This window comes from Branchiostoma belcheri, unplaced genomic scaffold (assembly GCF_001625305.1).
Source record: "Branchiostoma belcheri isolate BF01 breed outbred unplaced genomic scaffold, Haploidv18h27 scaffold59, whole genome shotgun sequence".
Classification (NCBI taxonomy): domain Eukaryota; kingdom Metazoa; phylum Chordata; class Leptocardii; order Amphioxiformes; family Branchiostomatidae; genus Branchiostoma; species Branchiostoma belcheri.
This window is the reverse complement of record NW_017804231.1, coordinates 1,957,474-1,981,938: the sequence shown is the minus strand read 5'-3', so window position 1 is coordinate 1,981,938 and position 24,465 is coordinate 1,957,474. Positions and strand designations below refer to the sequence as shown.

The 24,465-nt window shown below is 42.0% G+C and overlaps 4 protein-coding genes across 4 annotated transcripts; 3 read left to right on the top strand and 1 right to left on the bottom strand.

Annotated features, from left to right (window-relative positions):
• Nucleotides 1-176: 176 nt before the first annotated feature.
• On the top strand, nt 177-5,288 carry LOC109482150 (enoyl-CoA delta isomerase 2, mitochondrial-like). The gene is made up of 11 exons (XM_019784853.1): nt 177-273; nt 721-886; nt 1,235-1,333; nt 1,489-1,567; nt 2,830-2,933; nt 3,071-3,143; nt 3,398-3,500; nt 3,695-3,815; nt 4,135-4,224; nt 4,504-4,647; nt 4,831-5,288. Exons 1-11 carry the CDS (start codon nt 209-211, stop codon nt 4,984-4,986), a joined length of 1,200 nt encoding a protein of 399 aa, XP_019640412.1. The 5' UTR covers nt 177-208; the 3' UTR covers nt 4,987-5,288.
• Nucleotides 5,289-7,483: 2,195 nt separating this feature from the next.
• Nucleotides 7,484-13,094, bottom strand: LOC109481981 (transmembrane protein 143-like). The gene is made up of 9 exons (XM_019784593.1): nt 12,954-13,094; nt 11,468-11,779; nt 10,888-10,920; nt 10,198-10,392; nt 9,647-9,780; nt 9,127-9,319; nt 8,717-8,883; nt 8,381-8,514; nt 7,484-8,165 (listed from the first exon to the last, which is right to left on the bottom strand). Exons 1-9 carry the CDS (start codon nt 13,038-13,040, stop codon nt 7,651-7,653), a joined length of 1,770 nt encoding a protein of 589 aa, XP_019640152.1. The 5' UTR covers nt 13,041-13,094; the 3' UTR covers nt 7,484-7,650.
• A 684-nt stretch (nt 13,095-13,778) lies between these two features.
• On the top strand, nt 13,779-15,653 carry LOC109482082 (DNA replication complex GINS protein PSF2-like). Its single transcript, XM_019784742.1, has 5 exons — nt 13,779-14,121; nt 14,490-14,604; nt 14,854-14,953; nt 15,217-15,343; nt 15,521-15,653. The coding sequence occupies exons 1-5, from the start codon at nt 14,032-14,034 to the stop codon at nt 15,638-15,640; spliced, it is 552 nt and encodes a 183-aa protein (XP_019640301.1). The 5' UTR covers nt 13,779-14,031; the 3' UTR covers nt 15,641-15,653.
• Nucleotides 15,654-16,709: 1,056 nt separating this feature from the next.
• LOC109482099 lies at nt 16,710-19,691 on the top strand. Its single transcript, XM_019784769.1, has 2 exons — nt 16,710-19,085; nt 19,577-19,691. The coding sequence occupies exons 1-2, from the start codon at nt 16,998-17,000 to the stop codon at nt 19,688-19,690; spliced, it is 2,202 nt and encodes a 733-aa protein (XP_019640328.1). The 5' UTR covers nt 16,710-16,997; the 3' UTR covers nt 19,691.
• The last annotated feature ends 4,774 nt before the right edge of the window (nt 19,692-24,465 follow it).

Here is a 24,465-nt window from a genome sequence, read left to right as displayed (position 1 = left end):
TTGTTAATATGAGTATATAACATAAACATATAATAGATGTGTCGTATTTGTTTATGTACTATAAATAAACCAATTAAGTTTTTACTGCTAATGTATATATTTAAACCATTTTAATGTAATTTGTAAAAAAAAATGGAAACAAAATAGCATTTTATCCCTAGGAAAAAGTGGTACCATCCAGAAGTGACCTTCGAAAGTGATCAAAAGTATGGCGTCTGCTCTGAGACAGTGTTTACGGTTCTCATCTGCGTTTGCAGGTGGTTTACCGGCTAGGTAAGGTCATCTTTGGACCGTTTTGCAATGTGGTAAAGTAGAGGAGTCTTTTGTTTCCCTTAAAATGTAGCTTTTTAACTTCACAAGGCATTTATAGAATACTAGTATATAATGTCTTTGATTTTTATAGATAAGTTGGAACGACTTGACTTGTTCTACAAACAACTGTATCGATATGTATGTATTTTGTATCTTGTATGACGTGTAAAAATTTTGCCTGACCCTTACCTCTTCCCTCATGACCTCAAATTTATGAAACGTGGCCTAGTGGCTTGCACGCCAATTTGAGCTTCTCGTGAATAATGATAATGAAGAATGGTTAAAAAAAAATTAAAATATGGTTATGTAGTTGATATCTTAATTATCTAATGCACAATTTAAACTAGACTAAATACATATGTGTAGTTGTGTAAGGTTGAACACGTCATTCATCTTTATAAACTGTAGGTGCTTGCTGAATTCGAGAGTCCAAAGGACACAGTTCATACACATGGGACGAACAGCCTTCGGAGCTCGAGATGCTGAGTTCGAGGCAGCCAAGGAAAGGTTGAACACACTGAAGGAAGAACCAGACAACGCCGTCAAACTGCAAATCTATGCTCTATTCAAACAGGTATTCACATTGTATTCGCTTTAATAATTTACTTAAGTTTTGGATCTTTTGAATGCTTTATTGGATTCAATTCAATTTATCAAGCTTCAAAAAGGCACCTCAGCGAGAGAGCTACAGAAGATCCATAGGCTACCATAGACCCATTGTCTGGAACAGTCTAAACCCAGACACACAGATGGCCCCAACTCTGGCTTTCTTTAAGATGTGTGTAGGTATATGTAAGGTACTTTAACAGATATGAGAAATGACCGAAATGAACAGACACAAACCAGATACAAATGTTGATAAAAGGTAGATGGCATCTATGAATGAAGTTGATATTATTTGAACACTTTTGTCTCCCACCAGGCTACCAAAGGAGCATGTAACACCCCCAAACCAGGAGCCTTTGACTTTGTGGGTCGTGCCAAGTGGCAGGCTTGGAGCAGCTTGGGGGATATTAGTCAGGTAGGGTGAAAAATGATCAAATTATGAAATTGATAACCTATGCTAGAACCAATTAGCTAAAACTGGACTGACATCCATTTCCAAGCACCATTCTCTATTAAGTGGAGAAATCTTATTTCACACTATGATTTACTTGTTTTTTTGTAATCTCCTAGGATGAGGCTCAGAAGCAGTACATAGACCTCATCAACAGTCTTGCAGGAGAAGACGCAGCTGCAGAGACAGAGCAGGCAGGTGGGTTTGCAGATTTCTGTCTCGGTTCCCAACTAGAGCTGTGTATCTAAACAAATTTTACACAGGTTTAGGAACAGATTCAGACCTGTACCTGTACCTGAACAATTCAACAAATTAAAATGTTGTTATGAACTTCTTCCACTTAAAATGTTCTTCTGAATAACAACAGAAGCATTGATAACTTCAGGTTTTCGTTTTGAAGAATTCTCAGACAAAAACACGGGCAACACTAAGACCCTGTTCATACCAGATTTATATTTAGCGGTTTCAACCGGTTTTTCAAAAACCCGGCTAAAACCCTTAGCGTTCATACCAGACTTTTGATAACCGGTTTTGAAAAAATCCTGTCCGATGAATATCCAATTAATCGGCCATGACTGCAGTTTGAATAACCGTTCCTCCCGCTCTTCTGATTGTTGTCCTTGGCCTTCTTGCTTGTATGCCGTCTTCAGTTTTTTTTACCTTACTGCGGCACTGATCCTTTATCTTCAAGAAATCAGCCTCCTCCAACATTTTTGTTTCGGTAGAGCATGGGTAGAGCCCTCGCCCCCCCCCCCTAGCTTTTTCGAATTCGGCGACTCCTGCTCTCCAAACCTAAGTATCAGGAGCGGCTCGGCCGACCAGGTTGCGTTTGCTGATTCCATCGCAAAATGAAGAGAAACCATGGAAAAACAGTGGAAACGACTCAAGTTGGTCAAAACAACGCGATCAAAAAAGCTTGTAGGTCGCACACGGTAAGGATGCTGACCCCGTGACCCCGGAATTTTGACGCAAAAACCGGTTCAATAAACCCTTAGCGTTCAGACCAGGTTTTTCGGTGGAAAAACCCCTCAAAAACCAAGGTGGTTTTTCAAAATCGGATTTAAACCCCTAAAAAACCGGTTAATTTGCGTTCACACCAGGTTAAATAAAAACCGGTTTTTGAAAAACCGGTTGAAACCGCTAAATATAAGTCTGGTATGAACAGGGTCCAAGATGTTTTAGTTTTCATCCCCTACAATAGTAGCAATGCAATAGTGGTGTAGAGAAATATTACAAGTTTGCCTGTCAATATCTGCTTGGAGATTATATGTCTTCATCATAATGTCAGTAAAATTCTGTCATTTCCTGTCCATGTTTGGTGAAGTAGTCTGGAGGAAGTTGGTAATTACGGGTGCTAGAAAAATAACAAACTCAGACACTATTGACCTTTTCAATCATTTAAACACAGTCATTGAAGATGGACTTTAGCCCCAATATTAATTTGTCTAATCTATTTGCAGGTGAAGAAGCCAGTGTCTTCAAAGAGATAAAAGTAACCAAGGAGAACAAGGTCTACTCTATCTTACTCAACAGGCCTGCTAAGAAGAATGCTATTACTTGGCTTGTAAGTACATTTTGTATATGGATAAACCAAATGAGGATAAACCAAGTTTAAGCTTATTTGCTTTGGTTTTGATTTACCAAAATTTGGCCATTAAAAACTGGCATATTAAAAGTCAGGCATGTTGTTTTTACCTGCAGATGTACAATGAAATTGTCGAGGCGTTGGACCAAGCAAGCAAGGATGACTCAGTCACAGTTGCTGTTATAACAGGTATATTAGCTTTGTGCACATTTGAAGAGAAAAGTTAGGTAGAAAAGGGGTGTTCCTGGAAAATCCAGGCAAGGAAACAGGATCTGAGGTAATACATCCACCAGAACAATCAATGTCTGACAAAAACCTCTTTGCATAAAAAAATTGTCACCACTCTCATCTTTTGATAATGTGGGCCTGCTTTCCACTCTCTTCTGTCCAATGCTAATTTTCATTGACGCGGCCCTAAACTTGTTTTTATAAACTGTACAAAGGTGCTGGTGATTACTACTGTAGTGGAAATGACCTTGGCAACTTCATGAACATTGACCCCAAGGACATGCCCAAGATGGCTCGGGACGGCAGGGAATTACTCAGGTAACGGTAGCTTCAGCAAACTTACTGTTTAAGATTGATTTTTATTAATGTGTATAATATTTGCAATCATTGCCACCAGAAGAACTTTGAGACGAAAACCACTTTAATTGTGAAACAAATTGTAAAGAACATACTGTCAGGTACATACATGATATGCTAAGAATATTCCAGTATTCCATTTTTCTGTCAACCAGGCGATTTGTCACTGCCTTCATCGACTTCCCAAAGCCCCTGATTGGTGCAATCAACGGTCCGGCAGTGGGAGTGTCTGTCACTGTGTTGGGCCTGTTCGACGCTGTGTTTGCTACTGACAAGGTAAGAACAGTTTCTTGGGAAAGATGAGTAGTTCCTAAGATGTATAGATTACCATCTTATGTTTACAGAGCACAATATCTTACTTGTTCTAAATGCTAACATATGATAATAAGCACATTTCCTCTTTGTGATTTTGTTTGTTTTTCACTGGAATATGATAAAAATTATGATAAGTCTTCTGGTCCAGGTTAGAGTTGTTTGGAAAAACGCTGTTATATAGGAAAACAAAATTACAAATTGAATTCAATGAAAACATAACATCATGCAAGCAAATTTGAATATGTGTGAAGCGAAGCTTTTTTTATTTCTCATATTGCAGGCTACATTCCATACTCCATTCACTGAGTTGGGGCAGAGTGCAGAGGGATGCTCGTCATACATTTTCCCCAAACTCATGGGTAATACCAAGGTCAGTAGAGATCAGTGTCTATGATTGTGCATCTTTGTATGATTTTACTAGAACACAATTCAAGTATTTTGTGAGAGCAGACTTTAGTTGATGCATTCAACTGCATATAACCTACTTTTTGAATGAAAGCTCATCTGTGCTGCGGAATCCATAGTTGTAAAATTTTAGGCCTTGCTCTTACAGAACAGAAACACCATGAATTTTCAGCCAAACACTTTGACCTTCATCAGATATTTGTTGCACTGCGCTGAGTGTTCTACATCCATGTTTTTCCTTCAGGCTAATGAAATGCTGCTCTTCAATAAGAAGCTGACTGCACATGAGGCATGTGAAAGAGGCCTGGTGACAGAGGTCTTTCCACAGGATGTCTTCCAGAAAGAGGTGCAAACAAGAGTGGAGTATGTTGCTCAGCTTCCACCACAGGTTGGTACATTACACGTGTTTTGAACCATAAGTTGTCGTTTGCACTTCTCTTTGCAAACATAGGAAGATGTTGATGCAGATTTTAAAAAATACAGGTAAGATGTAAAAAAAAAATGTAATCTCTTCCACGGATAACTGATGTTTACAGGAATGCTTGCAAAATAATTCCTTTTACCCCCTCAGTCTGTGCAGGAAGGGAAGAAGCTAGTCCGGGACCAGGAGCGTCAGCAGCTGCACAGTGCCAATGAGAAGGAGTGTGAAGTGCTGGAAGGGAGATGGCTGTCAGAGGAATGTGTGCGGGCTATCATGAGCTTCTTCAGCAAGAAGGCTCGCTTGTGATGAAACAAATTTGTCCCACCACAATGTACATGTAGTCTGCATAACTGTGAGATGTAAATGATTGGTGGACAATGTTCTTTGGCAACAATTTACCTTTTCCCTGCCGCTTAAAGCCGTAACCAACTCCTTGCCGTAACCTGTAGAGAATTAGTAGCCAATCAGCTACATCAGTGTGCTGCTAAAGGTTTAGTTACATGGACTTTACTTGCCTGCTGGCTCTGTATATTTGCTTCATTAAAAACTATTTTGAGTAGGCAACACTGGAAAAAAAATTGGGAGCAGTATGATGGAAAATTTAAATATAACCTGTAAAAACTTGTTTGTTTTCTTTACTTAGAAATATCCAAGGTACAATAATAAAACACTTGTGGGTTGTTACACTAGTTCTGTCTGATTATTAGCAATGTTCCAAATTGAGAGATCATCTTTTCTTTATGATGATTTCTTTACACATGTGTGAATCATCTACAATTAACTTGCAGTCTTTTAATTTTTGGTACTCGAACTTGTAACTCTTTCCCAACTCAACACTAAGCCAAAGGTATCTGATGAACGATGCAGTTGAGTGAAGGGCCCTGATGTAAATAGCCTCTTTCATCCCTCTCAGGAAGCCTTGTTCGGTGTCCAATATTCTTAGTGTCCTGTGAAACAGAATGTCCAGGTGACCGATGTAAGTATGTTATGAAACTTCAGAACTGGCTGAACTTGGCCATGAGTGCTCCAGGAACATCCTGGACTACCAACACAGATGAACTTTCATGATAGAAATTACCAAATATGTATTTTCTCTGAACATGTCAGCTATGGTAAGTAAGGTATGAGCAAACACTTGATAATTATATCAGTTTAAGCCTTCTTTATTACTGTAAGTCTCTTTAGATTCGCGGGGCCTAAAGTTCGCGGTTTCGGGAAAATGGACAATCCGCGGTATTTTTCGATTCGCGATTTCTCCTTGGCTATTTTTCAAAGAAAAATTTGTAAAGTGTATATTTAAAATAATAAAAGTTCGTGTTCCGGCATTTATATCCTAAAACGCGGCGCAAAAATTTGTTTCGTGCACCGCGCGAGACTGCCGGTGGTATAGATGACGATCGATCTGACGCACGTGTAAACAATTTTCTTTGTTCGGAAATAAGCGCTAAAACGCTATTTTCCACAACTACACATTGATACTCTAGTGAAGAAATGCATAATCGAAAGAATCTTTCGGGAAAATATATATTACTAAAAATATTTATGCCGTCTTCGGCGAGATTTTGAACCCGGAAGTATGCAAAGGTCGCCTTCGGTTTTGTAGCGGCCCACGGTAGCGTTTCTATCCAGCAAAAAAAAACGCCCGCAAAGCAGGGCGCAAAAGAGAATCAACTAACATTTCCCAGATACCAGCAGTTATATTTTTAATCAAAATATTTGTAGATATGCCCGATGTGCCCGCAATTTTCAAGCGCCCGGGCGCGCATGGCCGGCGCTCTGCACACAGAGATTTTTGTCCGGCGGTGCACGTTTGACACGGCCAGTGCCTCAGTATCGCGATTCGGTGTCTCATAATATTATAATTTTTTGACATCAGTATAGCTTTAAAAATTTTTGTTACTCAACATACGTACATTTGCTAAGAATAAAGTTGATTTGCAGTGATTTGTGTTTGTTGCGTGTGTTTGTGTTTCGCTTACCGTCGTTAATGCATGTGGGGAGGGGGGCGCACTTACGCAAAACATATTCGCGGGGAAATAGATTCGCGGTAGAAAGTTCCCCGCGAATTCCGCGAATCTAAATATACCGCGGAAATTTGTAGACTTACAGTACTTACTCTGATAGACTGTATGCACATCTAACAAACTAGTCAGCCTAAAGCTGTGATATTTGATATGCAGATACTGGAAAGTCAAATTGAAGCTGCTGCATTGACACAAAGTCTAGATGACTTTACATTCACTTAGTTAACCTGCAGGAATTAAGCAGAATTATGAAATTGGTTGTTTACATGACAATTTGCAACACAGTACTAGTGCTGTACAGTTCTGGCAAGAAACAATGACATGTACATGTATGGTTCACAAAGTTGTTTGGCACCAACATGGTATACCAATAATAATGGGAGTTAAAGGTGGCTCATGAATTTAATTCATTTCAAAATTGAAATAAAAATTTTATTTGCAGTAAAATAATTTATCAATTGGATCTCATCCTCAGTAGACATTATACTTTTACAGCTAAGCACATAAAATTCTGTCACATCATTTGACTGAAACGTTTATAGTGATAAGATTCATAACCACCACACTAGATCCTAGCTGTGATATGTCACACTTCTCAACAGTCACAAAGAGCAGAAAGCTTTAAAGGCTAATGCTATTTCAGGGTGGTTAAACAAAAAAATATTCTGGATGAGGAAATATACCTGATATTGACATTTACTGCCATCTTCAGCAAATGTTTGTCATCATTTCACACTTGAAGCAAAATTACAAAAAAAAGCTACATCAGTGAGAAATCCCTGTTTTTTTTTTTTGGTACCGTCCATAACTATAAACAGCCTATGATTATGAACTATAAACAAGCAACTGTTTTGCCGCCCTGAAATTGCATTGGAAGCTCGGCACATTTTCCATGTACCATAATTTACCCTTGCAACATAGATGCTGATAAGTCCACTATCAATAACTACACCTTATCGTTCTTTTGTACTGGAGTTTGGTCTTTTTGTGATCTTCTTTCCTCCTCAACCATATCTTTATCCTTAGTCGTTGATGACTCAACACCCTCTGCTTTCACATCTTTGACGTTAGGAGACGCTTGAAAAGCATCAGGGACACCTTGTGCATCGTCCAACCGTTTTTCTATTATATGTAGCCTTGCTTTGACGTTTTTGGCAAAGTCTTTCATTGTTTCGTTCAGGCCTTGAATACTCGCAGCCATGGTATCAACCTGTTGGACATCAAACTGTGGTTGGTGATGCCTGTGTGACATCGACTGCTGCGGGAGTTGTCGTAGGGCGGCCTCGATGGGAAGAACGTAAAGGTGACGGCGCCGATCGTCATCTATGTCGTCCCCCGTCAGGATACCGAACGTCTCCAGCAGCTTGATCGCGTCCGACGAGTCGAAGACAATCTTGGAACCAGATTCTAGCAGTATCCACCGGTTGATGAGCTCCTCCAGCTCAAACACAGTGATGCCACCTGGAAAGTACAATGTAGTGTTTACATTTACAGTGTATTCAATTTCCAGGAAGATGTGGTTATCTGTGGTCCTTGGGATATTTTTATACTTTTACAAAAGATTGTTGTAAATTTTATCCGTCTAAGTTAACAAACTAGTTTATAATAATTTTTTTTTTTCTGTCACGCACTGCAAAGTTCTGGAAAATAGGCACTGCCTAGAGCCCTGCCCTAACCTCTGATGATGTCTCCTTCATCCTCAGCCTCCAGTTCTAAAGGGGAAGTTCTCCCCAGCAGAAATGTGTACACAAGAAGTGCCTGTTTCACCGACTCCTCCTGGGCTCGATCCACTAACGCAGTCAGCAGCCCCCTGTTGACAAAGTCAAAGATAAAAATGAATATTATTAACATTTATAATGGTTCTTTATAATGATTGAAAGTCCTTTTTTTTGCCTGAGGGCATTAGGGCAAAGTTTTTGTGGGATCTCTTAAATGTACACAATGTATATATTAGTATTTTTTAGGAAAGATGACATGAACCCATGGGCCAAGCAAATAAAACAACTGGGTACCTGTTACTTGATACATTTTTGAAGTACAACGTTCTTGACAGCTCCAGTAGGTACAGGTTCCGTCTATTCTTGTACACTGTCCACGAGCGCAGGACAACAAACGCAATCGTCGCCGCCAACATCAGCAAAATGGGGATCTCCAGAGATGCCATTACTAAAACAAGACGCTGCAAGGATAAAACATGGTGACATTTAATCTCTCTCATTATTCTCTTTAGCCCAATGGCTATCTTTCAAATGCAAAATTAATATTAAGTATGCAAAATACCACGGTAAAAACATTCGCACATTGGCATCAGTTTTGGAGGAGGATCAGAGATGTCATCCATATAATCAAATCAACATGGCCTTATCTTCAATACATTGTATGGAATGTACAGTACAATCTTTCCATTACATGGTGAGTTTACCTGTATAATGACACCAAACAGTGCTACGAGGATGGTTGTGTAGACCATGCCCTTGTCTGCACGTGTCATCCGTATGCGAGCATCAGGTAACAGGTGTTCCAAAGCCTTACAGGGGATGTCTTTAAAACCCTTCAGGATCAACTGCTGGTCCTTCTTCAGCCGGGCTGCCACGACTACTCTCTTGTAGTAATACCTAAACATATGATAAATGATGAAATCTTTAGTTATTGAATTTTATAATCTATAATCAGTTGTTATTAATAGGCTTATGTCTAAAAGGCCATGTAAGGCAGTTGATGAAGCAAAGGATTTCATATTTTGTACTAATTACTGGAAGACAAATCATCCAACTCCCACGCACAGGGTGCTAAAGCACCAGTTATCATTGTGACAGCCATCTGGTCCAGGTCATTGACCTTATTTGTTTGGACAACAATAAGAGAAACAAGGTCAAAACCATAACTTTTCGTTCTGTGATGGTTAATATGACCAAAGAGTGGCAAAATAGAATGATCCCTACTTTGGCTCCTTCTGTGCAGGATTGGCCAGCTTGCTGTACACCTTACTGTACCAGGCTGGGGTCTGCTCAAGAATCTCTTCCTTTCCGAAAGCCCAGAACTTCAGGATGGCATATGCATCTGGGTTCACGTCAACCTGTCAGCAAATGAATACGTAAAACTCTCTTGACATTTGCAATCGTTTGTTAGGTCTTCAATGGGCATAGTTCAGTAGTTAGTGATCCTGTCTTTGGACCAAGATGTTGTGAGCTTGAATCCTGATAGTTGATGGTCATGCACAGTGCTGGAAAGGTAAATTACAGTCCTTAGGCCAGGATGTTAAGTTGTAGTCCACTATTCATTGTATACAACATATGAGGTAGCAATTATATAGGGCCAGAGGTGCCTGGGAGTCTGTATTTACGAAATGCTCAAAATTGAATTCCCCATATAGACCACCTATGCAAGAATGGACTCTTCCAAAGACACCCACATGCAATATGGACTCTTCTTAATGCTAACACAAAAGTTTTATCATAAAACACAGCACCTATTAGTTGCGCTAGATATTTACCATTACTCCCTTTTCAGACACGTGATCTTGCAACGCCTCTACCACCACATGACGAGGCAGCTCGACGTAGCTTGCTTTCTTGATGAGCGAGGACAGCTTCTGTATCAGGAAGAACTCGTTCTCCACGCGTTCGTGTTCCGTCAGGTGACGCGTCGCGACCGTTTCCTTGTCAGGGTTCACCGGGTCAAACATTGTCTACATTTTATAAAAGCAAATGAGAATGCAGGAAGAACAAATTAGTATTTTCAAACTTTGTTGTTAATCATCTATAGGAATACTCAGTCATCACGTTTGTTAAACAGCACCATAGAAATTCAAGGATAAATTACATGTGGCCAAAAATAGGGATGTAGTTTCTGACAAAAATTGTCAGAATAAAATAGCACCAGTATTCCACACAGGCTAAATTTTTTTTTCATCATCTCAATTTTGTTTTAAACACAGCTGTCAGCCATGCTTGTTTACATTCTGGTAGTTTGTGGTGGCACCACAAACTATGTGCACCATGCATGGGCTGTTTTAGAGCCAATCATACATGTCATAAATGTGAGAATCGAACAAACATGTTGAAAAGTTGAAGTAATCTACAATTACGACAAATATTTTTAAGAAAAAAGTATTTCAATTTTTGGAGCAAAAATGTTACATAATGCCCCTTTAAGCTCTGATCTAAAGATATTGGAAACCCACCTCTTTGTCCGGGTTGATAGGATCGAAGACATGCTAAATTGCAAGCAGCAATAACAAACAAAAGAAATTAGTGAAACAAACAACACACACAGCACACTGTTACTTGAAAAGCTGGGAAGGAGAAAAACAGAAAAAAATTCCATATTCAGAGTGAAAACAACAGGTTTGGATAAAGGGATATCAAATCAAATCTAGTCCACAGGCAAGTGCAATGGAATGAACTTCATAAATAGCAAAGCAATGCCTGCTATTCTAATTTACTAATTGAAGGAAAGCATATTTGTCTTGGCAGAATTTTTGCAATATCCCTTTCTTCATTTCTTTTCTAATATGTGACATCTGAAGGACAGAAGGTTGAACTCATATAGCCACAAAATTGTATGAGAAATTTTAATGAGATGTGCATGTATATAAAAGGGAGGAAGGTGTTTTCAATCCTCCTTGATTACTTTCAGACTTAAGAATTATTCTGATAAAACAACGAGCCTTTCAGTTCTGCCAAGAATTCTTGAGCTGGTCATGCAATGTTACGAGTACTATAATGAAAACTTTTACAAAAACCACAGCACAACTGCAGTACCTTCATTTCGATTAGAATCTTATGATATTCGTCGGTGATGGCAGTGTCCAACGCGTCAGAGAACTCGGAGAAGTGGTCCAGGTAGGTGGTTGGGATGATTCCATCCATCCGCTGCATGAGGCGCATGACCAGCGAGCGGCGCGTGATGGGGATGAACCGTTCTGGGAACTCCTCCTCAGAGGGGACCCCGAGAAGGGGCGCTCGTGGGACCGGTGTGTCAGCCGGCGGGGTGGGGAGGGGGGCGGCTGCTGCCGCTGTACTCGGCCATTTCAGCTTGCTACGCAGGCTGGAAAGTCTGGCTGCTGCACTGTACTGGAAAATGGGAGAACATGATCAAATTAAAGGCATAAAATGCAATTTCAGGGCAACCAAATGAAAAACATTCTGGGTAAGGAAATCTGTCTGATATTGTCATCATTTACTGTCATTTCTTTGCACATTTTCATACTTGAAAGTTTGAAATAGTACCAAAACAAGGGATAGACTTCACTCTCCATTATGTGTAATTCCTGAGTAGTCCGGTGTATTCCAGAAATAGGCGGACCGACATCAATGTTCTGTACACTGATTTGCACATTACTGGTAAGGGTTGCAGTCCTTGAACCCTGACCCTGCCACACATAAGCAGGATTGCTCAAGGCAACACCATAGCAAGCTATCTTACTATTCCTGATTAATGAAGACACATCTGGTCATGCCTGGATTCGTAGACTCACCAAATAGGCTCTGATCCAAGCCAGGCAAATGTAGTGACCTCAGCCATGTCATGACATTAGGCTACATAGTGCCAAGGACTTTAACGTTATATGTATAATGTCCTTGATAATTGATAGTACATAATTCAACCTGACATGGAATGTTCCATTAAAGGCATCCAATGCATTTCCAATGCAAAACTGGATTTTCAAAGTCAATTTTCTGGTCATTCTTTTAATGTTACAGTAGCAAGTTGAATCAGTCCTATCCCATAGCATATTGATATCTCTAAAGCAAAAAGGTGATGTCGCTGACAGAAAATGTTTGATTGTTTCGTATTGTTGGCTCAGATGCTGGTTCTAGTCATTTATGGGTGGTACCCAAAAAATAAAGAGATGCCTCACGTAGCTAAATGTTTTGGGGCTTTATCACAGGTTTTGATCATGACGAAAATTAAGATATGGTAGTAAATGTCTAATATTACACTAAAGAAGTTTAAACATTTTTTCATCCAAAATATTTTTTTGTTCTTTTGCCGGTTTTGGATGCCTTCAAAATCTATGTATTCTGCTGAACACTCTTAGATTATATCTCCTCCGTACCAGAATTTCTTACCACACTTTCTTACACATGATATGACAGGACTAGTACTGTTGCACATCTACACGTTACAGGTGTCATGCATGTTGTTGTTTACAAATCTTCAAGGACCTTTTCAAGGGCATCAACAAATGTTAAGACAAATATTAGGAAATGTAAACATTCTGTACAGCCTACTGGACTGTCTTACGTTGTTTCTTGAGGTGTGGAGTCCCAGAGACAGGATTCTGAGGCGAAAATTCCCCACACGGCAGCAGAAAACGGTTGGACCGCCCATCTTTTTACATGTTTGGGGTCATCAAGGTGGAAAGGGCGAAGGTCATACGTAGGAGCGACGAAACACGAGTTGCACATTCCCAGGATCCTTTGCGCTCAGGGTAGGTCACGTGGGCGCACAGGGTAGGGAAAGGTCGCGGTAAACCACGTGACTCATCCTCGGCTCTGGTCGGAAGAAGTCGGAAGTGTTCGCGAGCGCTCGGAAATTTCAAAAATGGCTGAGACCACTGCCGGCGGCGGGAGGCACGTAGTTTTTCACGGCGTTCGTACGGCAAAGCGGCATTGAATTTTTGCTCCATGACTATCGGTATGGGATAGGATAGGGTTGATTCAACATACTACGTGAAAATGTGACAAAAAGACAGACTTTTGAAATTGAATGCTCCCAGCCTACTATCGGCCAGATAGCTTAGGGCACCTTCTTCCGACCAGAGCCGAGGATGAGTCACGTGGTTTACCGCGACCTTTCCCTACCCTGTGCGCCCACGTGACCTACCCTGTGCGCAAAGGATCCTGGGAATAAGATGGATTGAAACATAAAATATCGGAACATAATATTAACCACTTAGAGAATAATATGGATAGATATGCTTACAAATATTAATTTTAATATTTATCTTGTATCTTAATTGTGCATTTTGTTACTTTTATAGACTTATTTTGAAATATTCAAGAGTTTTGTTTGTTTTGTCGCCTTCACCCATGCTGCTCTTCGAATTTTTTCCCGCGAAAACGGAGGACAAGAATCCGTCAAACTTGACTTAAAACCTCGGGATTTCTATCTTCGTTCGTGGCTAAGTATAAAATTGTGTCATTTTTAATACAAACTGTGTTCTGCGATGTCAATGCATAGTGCCATTTATTAAGGGGCCGTGGTGTTGGATAAAGAACGTCGGTTTTGTGTTGTCCGGCTCTCTCGCCCCCCTCCCCCTACATGTGGACGTTTTCGTTGCGGCACAGTTCTGTTTGAACAGACTTTTCTTACGGACAATATGGACCCGTCAGAAGTGGAATTCCTGGCTGAAAAGGAGATGGTTTACATCGTACCCAACTTCTCCTTGGACAAAATATATCTAATTGGGGTAAGTTTGAAACTCAATGTTGTGGTGATGTTTTGATTTGTGTTCTAATTTGTATGATCATGATGCACTCAAAGTACCTAGTACCAGCAGAATGTAAACAAACATGGATGATAGCAGTGTTTCAAGATTTCAAACACACTCGTAAAGTGTCATATTTGTACACCTTTTAGTAATACCTTCTGAATGGCAATATATGCAAAATTATGGGTTGATTCAACCTACTCTGAAAAGACCAGAGAAATTACATAATGCACTATGTTAGTTAAGTACCAGATCCCATGCAGACCACAGAGAATGGCAACTAGGCTACCATGATCTTACTGTTCAATTGTAATGTTTGATTTATGTTTATTGTACTTGTATTGTAGGGTGACATTGGCCCCTTCAACCCAGGTCTGCCTGTACAGATCCCGCTGTGGATGGCGATCAACCTGAAACAACGACAGAAGTGCAGGATACAGCCTCCTGACTGGATGGATGTGGGTATGTATAACATGTCGTCATCTTCATCTGTGTCGTTGCCTAGACCAGAGGCCTATGTAGTTGCCTAAAGCAGAGGCCTAGGAAAAAATATTGTGTTTCAGCTGTTCAAGCTGGCAAGGGGGTTGCAAGGGGTTCAGCTCGAGACTTTCTTAACAAAATGTACAGAGGGACTTACAAGAGGGGCGGCTCAGTTTTAAATACAGATACGCTCACCCTTGTAATCGTGTTATCTTCCTACGCTTGTCTTAGAAAAACTACAGGAGAAGAAAGATGAAGAAGAAGGTTCAGCGTTCTTCAAGCCTATGCTGAACAAACACTACATGGAAGTGGCACAACTCTTGCTCACACAGTAAGTCGGAATACCGTATACTGTAAATTTTTAAATCTTCAATGTTTTGAAGTTTTCAGCTTTACTCACCATGTACTCATAGCACCGAAACATATGTTCTGTTGTCCATTGTGTCATTTACATTGTTTAAAAATCATTGGTCTTGTCTTTCTTGTCTTGTTTGGGTACTACACAACACCCCTAGATTGGGATAAAGCGTGCAGGGGAGCTGTTGGTTGTTGATTGATTGAAACCTTTGTTTTGAATGTTTGTTTGTTTTGTAGTGCAACAGATGACATTCCCCGTGCAGATGAAGTCAGGACCCTGATTAAGGACATCTGGGACATCCGGACAGCCAAGCTCCGCAGCTCTGTCGACAAGTTTGTCTCAGACCAAGAGTCTCATGCCCAGGTAAGGCCGAACCAATTTATGCTTAAAAGCAATACAATACATGGTACAGTGTAAGAAAATAAGTCAAAAATCACTCATAAACATAGCAGGAATATTTTACATAACAGTAACATTATTAACTTAATGGTACTCCTGTGTAGCTTGGTCAGAACATACCCTTTATTTTTCCCACTTCAGCTGGACGACCTTTCTCTGATGGAAATCAACACAATGCGACAGTTCCTGACGCAGGCTCTCGATCACATGCACCAACTGCGAGTGCCACCAGGGGGCGCTACTCAACATACACAGGAATGACACTGAACTTAAATCTTGATTCAGCTGCCTTGATTTTATAAACTGTTGTATCTAAGGTTATAGAAGGATTGGCTTCTACACTTTGTATATTAAATCTAGACCCTTATAACCCAGGGTCTAGATTGGCATAGAATTGGAATTATTGGAAAATATTTGAACATGTTTGTAACTTTGGCAAGTTTCACTCTGAATGAGTGAGACCAGAAATGCCTGTTTAGAATTTATGTATGGATGAATCCTAATATTCTAGAGGGGACCAAATGTTACTTTTAGAAATGGTAACCAAAGTTTGTATATGGGTGTGATATGACATTATACGTTCCAGGGGTACTGTATAGATGTAAGAAAATGGTATGAGCCAATTTCTTTTCAGTTTACCCAAGAAAATCTATGTACTGGGTACCGCCTATTTCGTTTTGGGTGTTTCGTTTTAAAAGACTGTTGCCCAGATTTCTAAAGAATTATTACAAACAAACCAGAATATATAGCCTCATAAACATTGTATGGCCACCCTTCATTGTGATTTTTTTCATTTAGAAGATATACATGTAATTTAATGAGAAAGGGCATCTCAATTAACTGAAACTGAGCTAGTCAGTCACTATCAAAGAAATATGCACCATAATTTCAGAAGTGTAGTGAAGTAATCTGGCACCAATTGTACAGACTTATCAATGTACTGTGAGATTACATTAAATCTCAATAAATACTTACCACATCTCTTGGTTGTCCATGGCTGTTGATGTACATTTGTTAAGTCAATGTTTTGAGTTTTGTATTTAATTTTATTTATTTTTAGATACATGTACATGTATTTTGTAGGCTGTATCTTATATTCGTTTTTGATATCTGTGAAGTGCACCCTACTGAAAGTTTTACCAAATCTAAGTGAGTCACCTTGGGCCCTTAAATAGAAATCCCCACAGGGCAAAAACTGTTCTGCTATCAGATCTCTACTTGGCTCTGGCAACCACTGTATCTGGTCACGAAGTCCACCATCTGCAGTTTAAACTTAATACGCAAGGGGGTGTTTTTGAGCAAACCCTGCCCTCCCCTGTTTGGAGTGAATGGGTTAGTCCACCAGCTGGCGCCCGAGGTGCATGCTGGGTGCAGCAGACGGTAATTTACGACCCGGTGACCCCGGACGACAACACGGGGAAGTCGTGGGCGATCCGGCCGGGGGCGCACGATCCACTGGCAATGCACTTGAGAAGGCTCCCCAACCTCGAGAAAACCTCCACCGAGCGCCCAGACATTTCCGGCGGCGGTTCTGCGGGTACTTTACGGGATGGGCGAACGAGTTGTAGTCGGCGGTATGCGGTTGTGATTTGATGCGAGGGGGACGACTGCTGTCAACATGATGGCGGGGGCGCCGAGCACAGCTGGCGGAGCCGCCACGGCCACATCTGGTCTGGCGGCGGCTGCCAACCAACATGGCACCGTGTGCTTCGTGTGTGGCAGCGGCGGCGCCGGCTACCAGCTCCGATCGCGCCCCGGAGCCGACACCGCCGCGGCCTACTTCCCCTTCCTGGAGTACCACGAGGCCCCTCCCGGCGGCCGGTCGCTGGCTCCCGACGGGGCCGCCGACGTCTGTTTCGTCTGCTACTCCTTCCTGTCCGAGCAGTGGAATTCCTTCGAGCGGATGCGAACGCCTCTTGCCAAGAGGCTCTACTGGCTGAAGAGGCCTCCCGGGTGCGGCTACCGGAGTGGTCACGACGCACAGCTCCGCTTTCAACAGGAGGAACTCCTGAAACTTAACGGTCAGGACGCGGCCGTGGTGGGCGGGGACGAGCTCGACTGGCCCGGGTATGCCAGCGCTAGCGCTAGGGACGACGCGAGGAGCAGAGATAATACTACTAACGTTACTACTAACGAAACAACGTCAGCACTGAGATTATGTTACGTCTGCGGACATAAGAAAGATCGGAGACATCTCCTTAGCGCACACACACGACCCCAACATAACCCGAAGTCGCCGTTCTACCCGTGCCTGACCCGACATGCCCCGCCCCCCGGGGCAACGCCCGTGGACCAGGACGGCACCGTCATGATCTGTGAGGGCTGTGAGAAGTTCCTGTTCAGGCAGTGGCAGGCCTTCCAGAGGAACAACATCCCAGTCATGGAGAGACAGTACCAGCTGCGATCAGAGGTGTCCCACAAGGCAAGGTCCTCGGACCACAACACCACCATGCCACAGGACAGAAACTCTCAAGAGGACGATGACACGATGAGGTGCTTCACCTGCGGGGTGACACAGCCGCTCAGCTCAGGCAGGTTCATCTATGCCAGGAAACACTCCAACGGGGACGCATTCTTTCCCTTCCTGGAAAAACTGACTCCGCCTAAAGGTGCCATGCCCCTGACGGCACAGGGTGTGACCCGGGTCTGTTACACCTGCCGTAACTCCCTGGACAGGCAATGGAAATCATTTGAGGCATCACGGACACCTGAGGATGAACGTACGTACAGGGTACGTAAGGAGAGTGCCCAGAAGCCCTCCTCCCCCTCGAATTCTCAGCCACTGGCAAAGTCTGCTGTTCCTAAGCCTCAGGGTTGCTACCTGTGTGGTAGCATTCTCCCACTCTCAGGTGGTAATGTTGTTAACTCCAAACCACCCACAAGTGAAGAGGACGATACTCCAAACGTGAGGTACTTTCCTTTCCTCACCGACTACCCCCGGGCAAGCAATGCCCACCCCCTGAAACGGGATGGCACAGCCCAGGTGTGTGACACCTGTCAATCATGGTTAGACCAACAGTGGCACATCTTACAAATCAGGGGTGTTCCACCTCACCAGATCGGGGGATTCATCAGTAACTTTATGGTCCTGCCAGGTTCTTCAAGTTCAAGGGAAGAAACCGACGTCCCAAGGTCATCACCCATCTCAGATCAAGATGGTAGCAAAACAGGTACACGGGAAGAGGCCAGGAAAAAGTGCTTTATTTGTGGCCAAAGTATAACTACAGGAAGTAGTCAGCAAACAGTGTACACATACCCGCGGACCAGGGATGGTTGGTCGGACAGAGGCCCTTTCTTCCCGTTCCTGGCCACCTGTAACCCTGCACCAGGTGCTGATCCGGTTCAGCCCAACGGCTCTGTGACCACCTGCCAGTTCTGCTACCACAACCTGCTGCAACAGTGGAACGATTACGAGGACTCGCCCAGGAGCCCCGGCGAAACCAACCGCTGGCTGCGGCCGTACCACACACGAGATTTCGTGTGCTACTGGTGTGCCGAACTCCGTCCCTTTGCGGTGGCAAAAGAAGTCTCGGTGAAACACTTCCCCTTTCTAACGGACCACCCCAGACCGAAGGGCTCCCTGGCACTAGAGGGAGGGAGCAGTGTACTAGTGTGTCCAGGATGTCATGAACTGATGAAAAGTGTTGAAAAGACAACTGACTTCACACCTTCAGTAATAAAGGGACCAGCCATTGATGAAAGCAAGGTGGGTAAAGATTTCTTTGACGGACAAACCATTGTCATTTTCAATATTATTGTTTATTATTAGGCCATACCAATTTGACTTGTATGTTGGTTCTCACTTTTTTTAGAGAAAAAATGAAACGAGAGGTTGAGTAAAAAAAGAAAAACAGGTATATCCTATGATAGCCCCAAATCAGAAAAAAACGAAAGGAAGCGGGTAAGTCTGAGAACCAATTGATTAAATTGACTTGGCCTTAGTGGGGACCAGCCATTGATGACCACGTGATGGGTGATGATTTCTTTGAGGGACAGATCATTGTCTTCTTTTCTTCTGTCGAGGCTTTTCAAATATCATAATTTTGACACCTGTACCAAGTACCAAGACATCAATTTCAAAGGACATAGAGTTATAGACCCTCTGCAATAAGTTCTGCCGTATTCAATATTGTCGTAAACGTACGTAGCGTTTCCTGTCAAAGTGCGTTTGCGGCTTGAGTGTGTTTGTGTTGGTAGAAGACTTCACACCTGTCCAGGAGAGCCGCACACCTGTTGCTGGTGTCAGGTGACGTGAGCACTGAGGTGTGTCTGTCGGGGGTAACAGGACACACCAGGGGTAATGCACCGTAACCTCCGGACAACTGAGCACAAGGCTGTTGTACAACTAGGAGGTTGAGGTTTTTAGACTTAATTACTAGAGCCAGAAAATGACAAAAGGTCAGGACTATATAGGACTATAGAAATCTATAGCCTCTTTGCATTGCATTATCATATGTACTGGTAGTCCTCTGGCCATCATTTCAATCACCGTAACCTCGGGTCAACTAACTACTAAGCCCAAGGTTGTTGAACTAGAAGGTTGAGGTGTCTAGAGCCTGAAAATAACAAAAAGTCAGAACTATAGCGTCCTTGCATTATTACATGTACTGGTGGTCTTCTGGCCATCCTTTTAAATCACTTCAAATATGATAGATATACAAATTACAATGACCATGTTGGAGAAGTTTTCATCAATAGAAACATTAGGCAATTTTCATTTCTTCACACTTTCTTTTCCTACATTGATATTGGCATCCTACGACATCGTTTTCCAATATTGTTGGCAATTTACGGCATATATTTGATGATTTTGCAGCAGCTTTGTACGTGTACGATTTACAGTATAGTCAAAACTTTTTTTGGAAACGGACGAAAGTGCGCGGATGTCATCCATATAATCAAATCAACATGACCTAGGTGGTATTATATAAGCCGTGTGCAGGCCAGGTGGTGTACCTTGTCCAGAGTACTGTCGGCTGGTAAATACAGGTGCTTGTTCACCTCTTGTCAAAACAACAAAGGCCTTACATTGTCCGCCCACGTTAAGAGAGCACAGGTAAACAGAGCTGAGACCTCGCTACAGCAGATGTACATGTCAGCTTTAGGGGATGGGGTGAAACGTGAAAATACTGTAATTTGTGGTAGCAAAAGTTTGCAGCCTGAGAAACATGGACATGTTCGCGGAACTATATGTTCATGGTAGGGACTGGGGCAGAAAAAAGAAAGTCAGCGAATTACCAATGAATGGTAATGATAAGTTCATGGTACAGAAGTGGCCATGAAAACTGCAAACACAAAAGTACATTGTAAATTACAGTATTCAAATTAGCTGATTCTGAAAGGGTTAAAAAACTTTTTGCTGTTTTAGACTTTTAAGTTTTCACGCAAAAATTTTTCACACACAGAAAACCCGTTCCTAGCTTTAGACCTGGACTAATTTTAGCTCGTATGATATAGATTGATATTCCCTTGAGGAAACGGATTGTATAATTTTGTTTCAATGGTGCATGAATTTAAAATGAGTACATTAATACTCTCTAATTTGAGACAAGGGGAAGCTGTGGTATGATCATAAAGTGTTCTCCAAGAGAGAATAATCAATATCACTTGTCTGCAAAGGGTAAGAAATATTGATTTTCGTGTTAGCGCTATTTGCTACAATTATGCAAGGTATAAGAGATCAAGTATCTGTGTTATTCTTGTGCAAAATTCAATGTATCAATCCCCTTTCCATGGTGATAATCATTGAAAAGTTGTCCTCATATTAAAGAACCCACCACACTTATCAAAGAGAGCAGGGGTCCTGCGAGTATGAGTGGTTCAAAAATTATGGTCTGGTCTCAGATTTGACATCTTGAAGAGGTGATGGGTAGTGTCGGTGTGTACAAAGACGTGCTACTATGGTCTTACAGCTGTACTGTTATCATCCTACATTCATGCTGTTTGGTGGGATTTCCCCCTTTGCACCTTACACCTTTCCACCTGGTCCTGAGTATACGGCATGCTTGAGTAAGTGCTGGTGTGTACAAAGATGTTACTGTACTGTACTATGTATGTTCTATTTCAGTACCATCCTACATTCATACTGTTTGGTGGGATTTCCCCTTTGCCTGTAAGGTACCTCACACCTTCCCACCTGGTGCTGAGTATCAGGCATGCTTGGGTAGTGCTGGTGTGTACAAAGATGTGTGGCATTCGCCCTGGCACGACCCCACAATCTGCAGCCTGCTGCACATGTTACTTGTTAGTTTGTTTTGACTCCGTCAGGAACCAGGCAGACATTGCAACCAGCGCCACCAGCTAACCTTTCCCTCCCACCCTGGCAAATATGAGGAGCCTGGTGGTATTCCGCAGGTCTCGGGACTGGCAGTGGTGGCATGGTAGCTTTTAACCTGGGCTACTTGGAAGTATTCCATAAGGGGGGAAATGCGTGCTGTGGGCCAAAAGTTTCCAGAAATTTTAATATTAAAACTACAATGAAATTGAACTTTTATGGACTCTCACTTCAACATTTCTGATAGCATTGGATGCAAAATTTTTAGAAAATCATAATTAGCAAGGACAATACAAATTATAGATTGGATGATTTTTCAAAATCCTGACCTCTGACCTCTTGAAATCCCTACTGATTACCCACATAATGTGTCAATAAACAGTTACAGTAATTGTTATTTTTGGTTTTGTAGAAATCCCCCAAAATGAGCAGTGCTTGGCCATTATAAATTAAAAAATTAAAAAAATGAATAAACAGAAAACTTCGAAAGGACTACACGTAGGCTGTATAAAATATCTAAATTTTAAAGAGATTTCTTTTCAATCTATGTTTACACAAGGATCATACAGAAATTGTGCATTGACACAAAGAATGGTATTAGAACGGCCCAAAGTTGGCACTAAACTGCAGATAAAGACTGCAACATCTGGAGCCAAGGATTAACATGCTTCCAGCTGGTATCCAGGATTCCAAATATTTTCTGTTGCTGACACGATCAATTTTCCTCAGTCTGGAATCTGGATGTTATTCCGAAGGTACTTAAGATGCTACAGTTCATGTATGTGTCAAAATGGCCGACATTCTTGGTGTTTTTCTGCTCAATCGGCTCAGATTGACAGAAGATTGTTACATACGAGTGGATTATAATCTAATTACTGTACTGTGAATGCATTTATTTTTGGGGAGATTTTATTTTCTGAAGGAGGGGAACTGCTGTTACTGCTGCAATTTTTTTGGTATCAACACTAACAGTAATGAACAACTGTTTAATTAGCTTGTTGTGGTATCCATGTAGTACTATTTAAGATAGTTCAGTCAAACATTTTGGGTCAAACACTCAAATCAGTGGGTTGAATGATGAGCATTTTGCTCATAAGTTCCTAATTTACACACCATGACCCCCCCCCCACACACACACACACTCACTGCTAGCCTCACCCATCCCACCCCAAACCCTTACCACCACACAAGTAACCCACATTTGGCTGTCTTTCAACACACCTGAATGCCATCAATGCACAAGTAAGGGTAGCTGTCTTCACTCCTCACTAAACTAAAGATAGCACACTGAGTTGGACGTCTGGACATTCAGTCTACAGTAAAGATAGCTCACAGTGGATCAGATGGTGGTCAGGGCATTCACCAGTGCCCCGAAGATAAGACAGACGTAGCAAGGGAATGGTCTGTCAGAATTTAGTGTGAAGCGTAAAGACACTTCCTAATTTTAGCATCCAGCAGCACTGGGGGCCATCCCAAATTTAGCGTAGAGCATTACAGGAATTATTGTCACCTGCAGATATTCAGAAAAATTCAAGAGAAAACTTCAATAGAACGAAATTCAAGGAATGCAATCAGAATTAATTCCAGAACACTGGTCAGTTCACACTCCATAAGGACTGTGCGGCCAGAGCTGTCTGAAAACTCTGGTCAATGCACGGAATGCAATCAGAGTCAATTCCAGAGAAAAACATACAGGATGGAATCAGATGGAATCAGAGCTGCTTCCAGAGTAAAGCATGCGGAATACAATCTTAGGTAATTGCAGAACGCAGCTCAGTTAACATATAGAAAGCACTGGTCTATTTAAACTCGTACATAGGGAATGCAATCTGAGGTACCAAAGCACTGGTCAGTTAAACTCTAACACAGGGAATGCAATCTGAGCTAATTCCTGAGCGGAGTTGTGATGAGGCCCAGGTGGAATGCCTGAGGATGAATCACTTCCACAGCTTCCTCTTTGATGTGGTCCATTTAGACCTGGCGCCTTGTGGTTAGGGGTCAATGACTCCGCCAGCCTTCACCCACTACCCAGTCTCCAAGCAGAGGTGTGTGGCTCTGGCTTGGCTTGCCTCTGTGTAGCCTGGGTTCCAAACCCATAGCACACTGGACACAAAGTATCTCAGTGCACACTGAGATACTTTGTGTCTTCTGTGCTGTAATTCATCCATGTGTCATGTGAACCACGTGTCAGCTTGGAGATCAGAGATTTCCTACCGAAGCCTTGTCATCATTTTGGAAATCCACCATAGAAAATTGAAGATTAAAGGCACAAACAATTTCTAGTCGGTTTTGTGGCCATGTTGTAAGATGGCATGCAGCAAAACACTTGATTTTCGTACATGTATTTTGTTGTAGATGTACTACTTGAGTATCGATGTCAGTGCAATCCAACGCCATACTTTTTTCCCGTGCTCGCTTAAGCTTGATACGTACACTCCCGTGAACGAAGGCGATTTCGCTAACAGGTCTGCCGGACAAGGATGGCATCCGGGCCGACACGACGTTCCAGTTGAAAGGAAGTCCCAGTTCTCACCTCTGTGTGAAGTTCAAACATGCCGCAGGTCCCAGGCACACTTCCGCCACATACACGGCCGTTTGGACACCTGTTACACACCAGTAAACTGCCCTTTACAGCCCTGTAAATTCTGAGATATTTGCAGTTAACAGCCGTGAACACTGATGTTCTATCTTTCATTGTTACCACAAATACAGAGATACTTCAAACCCCAAGCCTTATGTCGATGAAGGTTAGACATCTATTACTAGGTAGTGATATACACAAAGTACTCAAGCAGCTGAAAAGGTTTTGAAA